Raw genomic sequence first — 9,816 nt, forward strand, 5'->3', positions numbered from 1 at the left:
TCTGTCTCCCGAATCCAAACTGGAAGCTGGTTCCACAGAAGAGGGGCCTGAAAACTGAAGGCTCTCCCTCCCATTCTACTTTTAAATACTCTAGGAACAACAAGTAGGCCTGCAGAGCGGGAGCGAAGTGCTCTAATAGGGTGATATGGTACTACAAGGTCATTAAGATAAGATGGGGCCTGATTATTTAAGACCTTGTATGTGAGGAGCAGGATTTTGAATTCAATTCTGGATTTAACAGGAAGCCAATGAAGGGAAGCCAAAACAGGAGAAATATGCTCTCTCTTTCTAGTCCCTGTCACGCTCTCCTGTCATGATCTCCAGTATCATTTTATAAATGTTGCCAATATTAACAAAGGCACTAAATTTTAACCACAGTTTTAAAGATAAAAGACATTTTATGAAAGTTTAACCTTATTTGACCTCAAAGAAGCCGTCAGAGGCCCAAAGGAATTGTCAGGGCCTGGATCTGTGACCCGGTGTTTTGAGTTTATTTTGTATTTTTGTTTTTCTTATGTTAGATTGCATCAATGTTAAGTTCTTGTGTTATTTAGTTAGGGTTTAGTTGAGTGATTTATTCTAGTGTATGTTTCATCCATGTCTCCGTATTCATGAGTCTTTCCTGTCTTCGATGTAAGTCTGTCTTAGTTATGCTTTCGTCTCCCTTATCTGTTCCCGTGTGTCTCTCCCTGTGTTCTCAAGCTTGTGTTGTCATGTCAGCGTTTCATTATGTTTCACAAACACTGTGTAGGAGCAGGACCGGAGTGGACTACAGACAAATTTCCATCGCTCCACTCTACAAGATTTCTTTTTTTTTTTTTGAAATGTCCTTTTTACCAACAGAATGACATCCAATGCTACCAAAAATATAACTTCCTTGTCTGAGGTATTTACTAAAAAAGCCCTGCTAGTAACATTACAGACTTTCAGTGACTCTACTTCAGACTATGGTTATCTGATAACCACAGTTTAATAGATCTGGAGAAAGGAGATGTTGAGCAGATGTCACACTCCTTAATTCTGTGGGTATAGTATTCTAGGAATGTGCTCAGTAAGATTCAGGATTCAAGAAGTTTATTGTCATATACACCACAAAACACAAGTGGCCGTGCAGAGCAATGGAATTCGTGAGTTCCCTTCACTCAACTAAATAAACAACTAACTAAAATAAGGAATAAACTTAACTTTGAGCATAAGAGAAGTAAGAGAAATGTATTTTACAGCCAGTTTAATCATTTTTCCCAGTTTAATTAGCCTCATTTCGCACAATAATGACGTGAATTTGAGTTTTTAATCTCTTGTTTTCAGATCCTGCTTTCAGATGGATTCTTTCTACTGATGTAGATGTGATCCAACTTGTCTGGTAGTTTATATGAGACTGAGGCTGATTCTGTTGTTATAATTCTGATTCTTGTGATTCTTCCATCATTTAGGCATAAATCATTTGAGTTAATTATTCAATTTCCCAATATTATCCAGTAGCAATATTTACTGATTAAAATCTCACATTCATTCATTGATTCTAAAAATCTAATAATAATCCAGTGTCTTTGATATGTGGATTATGAACTGCATCTATTTAGCTGTTCCCTCGCTCATCCACATTTCAGTTACTAAACACATTAAAAAAACACAAGACTGAATTCACATCTCCACATCCCTAAAATCTGCAATCACACTGAGAATACCACCGCATGCCTTTACACTACAAATGGCACCAGCATGTCTGGCACTTTCAGCAGCACAGAGAAGCAGAGAGATAAGGTCTAACCAGAAAGCTCACAGAGTCCAGTTTAACTTTATCTGGAGGTTTTGTCTGAAGCTCCAGTCAAACAGAATATAAACTCCTTCACCATTAGATGTTTAACAGTCCTCATTCTCTCTTCCCTTCACTGCCCTGATTGGTCCCTTTGAGGCTTTCCAAGTCTTCATGCACAGAAGCACCTCCCTTGTCACTTTAGTCCCGAAAAACCTTTTACTTCCTGACTCACTAACAAACTTGCATCATCCTGCTTGATTCTCCTGCTTACTTTCTTTCTCCTGCTAGAAACTGGAGTCCATCAAAATCCATGACATCACTGTAACTAACCTGAGACACCATCCTGGTCCAGTCAAACCATTAACCATCCATTTTGAATCACCATTGTTGCCAGAGTTGCTGGAAAGCTGCGCTCACAATCACAGGAAGTCCAGACTGGAATGTGCCAAGTGTCCTCAGACCACGAGGTGATGACAGCAGTGGTTTCTTTTAAGTATATAGTTGATCTCATTTGACATTTAATCCAGTATTTAGTTATGTTGGAAGTGATTAATAAAAAGTAAAAGTGGTTTAGTTTCTTTGTATTCAGATCATTTCTTAGTGTTTGCTTGTTTTTCCTTTTGACCTCTGTTAGGTCACTTTTTGCCACTTCAGTTTTGTCCAAACCTAATTTGTAGGTTTTGTTGAAGCTGTTGGTTTGTTGTGTTTTGCTGTTTTTATTTAGCCTGAGTTTACTTCCATTAATGGCTCAGAACTACGATTTTCTTTTTCTAAAACTATTTTGATTCTTTTTTGATGATCAAATAAAATCCACGTGTTTCACAACCAACCAACCAATGTTCAGTTCATGTCCACTCTATTTAAATAGCACATTTTACATACAATAGCAAACATCATGAAGATAAATCTAAAATGAAGCTAAACAACTGGAATCTGGGATGAAACCCTTACAACAGCAAATTCCATCATTAGCCAGCATTTTTTTCATTGAGAGCTTCTGTGTTACTACTTTAAGTTCATTTGTCTACTTCTAGTTAAAACATTTTACTTGAGTAACATATTACATGCCTTAGTGTCTGTAGCACAAACGTTTTACAGATTCGTATCAGTGCTTTTACTTAGATTAATATTAAAAATGATGTTTGGTGTGAATAACAAATTGTAGCTCATACTATACCAACAGCATGACTTGAAAACATTTTATAAATGACTAACACCTTCAGAATTTCCTCATTTAATGTTGCCATGGTTTCAGTGGTTGGCTCACAACCAACATTTTTGTATCTGCCTCAAAAAATGAAAACCAAAGCATTAAAATGAGTCCAAAAAGCAAAGGGAGGCAAGATTTTAGTAAACACAGAAGCATGTTGGGAATGTAAACTGTCTTTACACTCCTTAAGGCTCAGCACGATTACCAGTGACCCCCGAGTCAAAAGCCTTTTCACTAACACTTGTTCCATTTTACTGTTACATATAAAAATATTATGGGAGCCGTAAAGAGAAGTATACTGTAGACAATGTCACTGATATTATGATCTTTTTTTAATTGGAGAATGGATAAATGCATTTGTTTGATCTAGTCTGTGTGGCAAATCAGTTTATTTGGGGAGATTTAAACTTCACAACACTGTGCTTTTATGATCATGAAACTTTTGTCCCTGACTCAAATGAATGACATGAATGAATGACAAGTTTTCTTCAGATGGCTTGGTCTCTCTGTTTCACTCGTGTGGCTCTGCTGCTGCGCTTCCAGATATTCTGATATGTAGCTGTGCCTCTTATGACTTCAAGCTGGAGCAAGGGGGAGCGAGAATAAACGGACTAAAAATAACTAAGGAAGAGTGACTAAACAAGGTTGTAGATCATTTGAAGTGTGAAGGAATGAAACAGATAGGAAGACAGGCTAAAAGGGTTTTAATGCTTCAGTCTTAGCAGTTGAGAGCTGGTCCTGAGCACGACTTTGTCCTGGAGGAAGGCTTCACAGGAAAGAGATAAGGGAAATCTGCTTCACTGAAATAACTAGGCCTCAGCATTTGTGTGTGCAGACCAGCAGCAAGGGACATAAAGTATATTTGCTGAAGTTTTTGAGTTTATTGAAATATTTCTAATTTATACATTTAAAAGCAAAACGCTGCAGACTTTTATTGTCTGACCTTTAAGAAAGCACATTTTAGAATTTATCACTCAGATCAGTCAGACTACATACACGTTTTCATTTACCAGTGTGTGTATGTGTGTGTGTGTTTGTGTGTGTGTGTGTGTGTTGGGGGGGGTCTTCAGAGGACCTGACTGCTATGAGGCTGACATGAGCTCATCGCTTATTTTTCTTAATGGGATTTCCCCGAAAACTCAGATTTCCCGGATGGATGTTTTCGATTTCACTTTGCCAAAGAGAAGACCAGCCCGCTGATCCCCGCCCACAGCTATAAAGGAGCGTGGACCTCCATGTTGCTATCTTTTCTGCTCTCAGTTCATTACAGACACCATCTGGCCAACAAACTTTGGGCTCGGAGATTTTTTATTAACAAACGGTTTTTGTTTTTTTTTTTCGTTTTCCCAACGAAACTATCTGGACACGATGCTTTCCTGTTACCTTTTCCTCGTTATTTCTTTGATGATCTCGTTCCGAGACGTCCGCGTGTCCGCCTTTGGTAAGTGTCCCGTTATCTGTTGTGCTCAGAGTTTTTCCCCGTACTTTTGGGGGGTAGAGTGTTGCTGCTTCAAAGTAATACAACAGTTTGACGCTTCGTGTTTTTATTATGAGACTTAGAGATTTAATTACTTCATTATGTCTCATGTTATTAAATAAATGGGGGAAAAATAAAAGAAATCAACATAAAGTTTTACTAGCAAAGCTTAAGTGCTTCTTCGAATCGACCTCCAAAATCTCCTCTACCATTGGAAAAGCATTCTTCCTAAAGCTGTTCATTCGTTTGCTGTTTTGGTGGTGGCTGAGAAACCAGACAGTGTATAAACTACGATAAAAATGTATTACAAAGTGGCTACACGGCGTAGGGATTTACAAGTTCTCTGCTTTGATCCATTTGGGACTGTGCAGGATGGCATCTGACCTAAAAATCTGCCACATCAAACTTCATCAAGCTTCCCGCTGTGGTGATCTGTTGTTGGGAGCAGCCGAAAGTAGCTTTCCTACAAAGACTGTCAGACATTTTCCATTTGTGATGAATATATTTGCTTAGCAGGAGACTTAGGAAAACTTCATTCAAATAAACTACAGTAGCCTGTAACCTGCACAGTTACAGTTACTCTTTTTCACATATCTGGATCTGATCAGGCTAACCCACACTGGTTAAACTGATTTGAGATCTATAGTGACCGCGAGGTCTGTAGCATATAATTTACATGATTTTGTTTATAGTCATTAAACCAATGAGAGACCCGGGTCTCTCATTGGTTTAACTGATGTTGGTTTAACTGATTGGTTTAACTCACACTTTATGAAAGCGCTGACATCCTAGAAGAGACCAATTAGGATAGAACAGGATCGACGTGATCACTCAGAACAACTTTATGATTGATTTGCTCTGACTGTGCCTCAAGGAAAATACCCCAAAGATGCACATAAGGGCCAAAACTTCCCACTGCAGGGTTCGACTGTTCAAATTTTTCCTTTAATTTGTCACCAGAGTGTGTATCTATGCAAACGTCTCTCTCCTTTCTTAATGCTTATTATTATTATTATTATTATTATTATTATTATTATTATTATATAAACCTTGTACAAAATGCTCTGATATCAATTGAAAAGTTGAATCTACTTGTATAATCTTGCTGATTAATTTTGTGTTTGATTTTAAATTAACATATGTACACAGAGAACAGCAGAGCCATATAATGTACAAAGATTTTATTGGGTTGCAAAACCTTTTACAGGATACAAAATATACAGTAATGTCTGACTAAAATAGTGCACACTGTGTATGAAGTGTATCTGCTAATCTACCAAATAACAACACTGGATGTGTTTCTTACAGATTCTGACTGCACAGAGTATCCTGTGTTCACTCCATCTGCGCTGGTAGTGAAGTACGGTGACCCAGCCAATGTTACATGTGTTGTATGTCAGAAGAACTGCAGTGGAGATGCTTCAGGTTTAGAGCACGCTGTGGGAAAAATTACAAAAAATGGAACCACGATGTTCTGGACAGTTGACAGACTGACTGAATGGGACATATCTCTACAGTGCTATTATACCAATAATGCTGGTGATCAGTGTACTAGCATTCTGAATCCAACTCTTTATCGTAAGTATGTTTACTTTATAACAGGAGACTCATTATTGAATTTTACATCACTTATAATTAGTTATAATTCTAAAGTGATAATTGCTTTATAATCTTATTATTATATTTATTAATTCATAGATTAATTAAACTTCTTTATTTGTGGAAACATACAGTTGCATGGATTCATACTCTCAGGTGCTGCAGATCAACCTCTAGCTTACATTCTGTGTTGTTCTTTACACTTTTGTTTCTTTCCTTGTCTTCTCAGAGCTTCCAGAAAGTGTCTCCATCAGCTTTGTAAACCACACTGAGATGATGTTTGAGAATCAGCAGTACATCCTGCAGTGTAGCGTACAGAACGTAGCTCCTGTTCAAAGCCTCACTGTGACCTTCTACAGAGGAAACACAGCACTGGGTCACCGACAGTCCAGGAGTGAACAAAAGAAACCAGTGAATGAGACCTTCACTCTGAACATCACCTCCAGTAGAGAAGATGATGGATCCCAGTACTGGTGTGAAGCCAAGCTGGAGCTGGGACCAGCTGGACCACAGAGCCCTCCAGTAGTGACATCAGAAAAGCTCCCTGCTATAGTTCACTGTGAGTCCGAGAGAAATAAAGACGTTCTTTGTTCTGTTCCTCAGAGTTTAACATTTTGAGCATGTTTCATGTCACTTGTTTAGTTTTATCTCCCATTACTTTACTGTTTTGATTCTTCCTCACAGCTCTCATCACTGTTAATGAACAGGCTCCAAAAAGCATCATCAACAAACTGTTGACTGACACAAGCTGATGAACATAGTGGAGGATTTAGCTGCTAAAAACTAAAATACTCAGTGTGTTTGTAGAGACCAAGAATAGAACTCCACTTTGTTTGTGAACCTTAAAAAATAATAATAATTGTGTTTGAACTCTAAATGAATTTTTTTTTTAGTATATATCAATTTAAATCTGGAAGCTATTGACTGCAGCAAATCTTCAAGAAAGAAAAGTCTGTTCTTTTTATTATGTTAAAGCCACTCCAGAAAAAATCATCCACTCCTTTCAGAGTGTCACATGGCTAGAATAACTCTCTGATCTGTCAGACTGACCTATTAATGTCACACTGCATGCAATATAAACTTTATGTCAGATGTTTAGTGTGGCGAGCATTAACCTGCAAAGTAAGTAGAGCAGTTAAACATCATGAAGTGGACAAACTGGTAAAATATGATCCTTTGAAATCTTAAAGAGTAGAAATTAAGCGAAGTTGGCTGAACTGTGGACAGTGCTTTCCACTTTCTGCTGTATATTATGTTAGTGAATAATCAATTTTACATTTCCAACGTGTTAAACATTTTCTCTGTCAATTATCACAGATGAAAAGTTACAGAGATTAACAAAATTGCGCGACTGTGAAAACAGGCCCATGTTTCCCTATATTGAATTTCTCTTCCAAAATTGTTTGTTTTGCTAAATCTTTTGTTCTTTTTTTCCTTCAATAATCACACAGATGGGCCTGAGCTAATAGGGCCACGAAATCCAGATGTGATTACAGTCAAAGAAGGAGACACTCTACACCTGAACTGCTCCTCTGTGGGAAACCCCAGCCCCTCATACACCTGGACACGCCCAACAAATAGCTCATCTTCCTACACTGGCAGCGTTCTCACTATCAGTTCTGTCGGCTTTGAGCATAAAGGACAGTATATCTGCACTGTGAGCAATACAGTAGGGACTGTCACCAAGGAGTTTAACATTGATGTCAAAGGTGAGATTTTAGTTTGTTTTTCATATCCAGTTTCAATTCAAGCAGTGTTTGGATATTTTCTGTTTGACTAATTTGAATATTCTCTTTTTCTGTTTTCTTTACCAAACCCTCTTTTCCCAACTCTGCAGCTTCCCCCTGGATATGGGGGATAATAGTTGGGGTATCTGCAGCTGTTCCGTTTGTCTTGATACTTTGTGTGCTATGTCATTGTTTCTATAAACAAAACCGAAAGGGAAGCTACAACCTAAAGGATGTTTTACGGTTTCCTAAGCACACTGCCTTGCCTCTGCAAAACTGCGAGAAGGTCTGAACTGTGGACAAAAAGTCTAGAGCTGTTTCTTCGACATTAGGTGCTGTCTAATTTTTCAAGTCAATTTGCCAAGTTTGACATCATTCCGGTTTGATTGAGGTAGTGGTTACCTTCCTCTACTGATGACATCTGATGACACCAAACAACAAAAATGACAGCATGAAATGAAGACTTTAAGTGACGTGACCGGTGACCTAAATACTGAATGGAAAAAAAGCTCCTTCCTCTTTTAACAAGCTTCTGCTTTCAAAGTACTGTAACACAGTCAGCAGCAGTTCTGCAGTCACTTCCTGTAAATATGCTGCCTTAAATCCAGGTCTTGGGTTGTAGCTTTTAAGGAGTGATCTCGATATTTCATTGGGGTGAGTGTGGAATTCAAAGTCCCTGTGTCGATACAGACTGAAAACACAGGATCTCACCAGCTTTTTCCTTGAACTGTTACACAGCCTGGAATTTAGTATTGTTGTCATGGCAGCAGCTTACTGGCCTCTGTCTGTATTTCTGCCACTACTTTGTTTTACATCTTGCTTCTAGTTCATTCTCGATTTTGACTGTTGACTGCTGAGAAAATCGAGTTCTATGAGAAATATTTGATATTATTTTATTTTAAGTTGTTATGTTTTCAGTATTTGAAAAAAGTACATACTCAAGACTAGCAGGACACTAACTTAAAAATTCTGCACACTTTGTTTTCTTCAATTTGCTTTGGAAAATGTGAAAATAAATTAATGTCATCAAATCCGTATGCAAGCAGAGGGCTGAACATCCACTATCACTGCTGTGTGGATGAACATGCTGTTTAACTGTTTTGTTTTGTTTTAATAAAAGTAATTTAAATTACTTTGTATGTTTATTTAGACATGTACTACTAAAGTAAAGGAGAATTTCTGTTGCTTCTTTCAACGAGTGTAGTGGCTGTAATTGTGTCAGGCTAGCTTTGCACTCCTGATCTCTACTGTAGAGAATCAGAGGAGAAATGTGAAGCATGCAGGTTATTGGCTCTGCTAGCACGCTGCCTCAGACTTGCAGCTCCCATCATTTCCAGGAATCTAGAAGAGGAGCGTGCCAACTTAGAGCCATGCTTCTACCTGCTGATGGGAAATAGACAAGGCTGAAGTGTTTTGTTGTTCACATCCGATATGAAATTTCCACTGAAGCCCTGGAACCCTCAGAAAGTCTAAAGTAAAGTGTAAAAGATAAGTGGTCTCTGTGACACCACCCACTGGCTTGTGGGCTGAGGTTTTGAAGCCTCAGGTTTGACACCATCTAAGACATGTTAGGCGTCATGTTTCTGACCTGTTAGATAGCCCCCATCTTTCATATATTATCTACGATTCAAACAAACAGCTAGTGACCGACCAACGGTTGCCACATCCATGTATGTTTGTGTATAGTATGTGTGATTGTTTATTGTTATATTGTGGGTATTAGTGAAAAAAGCTAAGTTGTAATAATACAGTACACACTGGAGCTTATGTTTATTTTTAAAATGTAAATAAATTACAGAACCTTTTTTGAAAAAAAAAATAGAAACATGTATACTGATTTTTTTCTGATTCTATTTATCCTGTGGAAAAATCTCACCTTGTCTATTTGTCTATATTCAGTTCAATTCATTTTTATTTATATAGCGCTAAATCATAATAACGCAAGGTGCTTTATATTGTAAGGTGAAGACACTACAGAGAAAACCAAAACAATTAGGCGACCTCTTATTAGCAAACACTTTGGCAGCAGGGGGGTGGAAAACCT

The 9,816-nt window shown here is 37.9% G+C and overlaps 1 protein-coding gene across 1 annotated transcript; it reads left to right on the forward strand.

Annotated features, from left to right (window-relative positions):
* Positions 1-312: 312 nt before the first annotated feature.
* Positions 313-9,597, forward strand: LOC146517309 (vascular cell adhesion protein 1-like). The gene is made up of 6 exons (XM_085162286.1): positions 313-2,055; positions 3,749-4,410; positions 5,755-6,024; positions 6,275-6,604; positions 7,497-7,754; positions 7,883-9,597. The coding sequence occupies exons 2-6, from the start codon at positions 4,338-4,340 to the stop codon at positions 8,062-8,064; spliced, it is 1,113 nt and encodes a 370-aa protein (XP_085018412.1). The 5' UTR covers positions 313-2,055; positions 3,749-4,337; the 3' UTR covers positions 8,065-9,597.
* Positions 9,598-9,816: the final 219 nt, after the last annotated feature.

This window comes from Neolamprologus multifasciatus, chromosome 6 (genome assembly GCF_963576455.1).
Source record: "Neolamprologus multifasciatus chromosome 6, fNeoMul1.2, whole genome shotgun sequence".
NCBI lineage: Eukaryota > Metazoa > Chordata > Actinopteri > Cichliformes > Cichlidae > Neolamprologus > Neolamprologus multifasciatus.

Bases quoted from the DNA above. Each gene is read 5' to 3' on its own strand.
- LOC146517309 (XM_085162286.1), top strand. From the start codon at position 4,338: ATGCTTTCCTGTTACCTTTTCCTCGTTATTTCTTTGATGATCTCGTTC. The intron at 6,025-6,274 runs GTAAGTATGTTT...TTGTCTTCTCAG, and splicing joins TCTGAATCCAACTCTTTATC to AGCTTCCAGAAAGTGTCTCC. The intron at 6,605-7,496 runs GTGAGTCCGAGA...ATAATCACACAG, and splicing joins GCTCCCTGCTATAGTTCACT to ATGGGCCTGAGCTAATAGGG.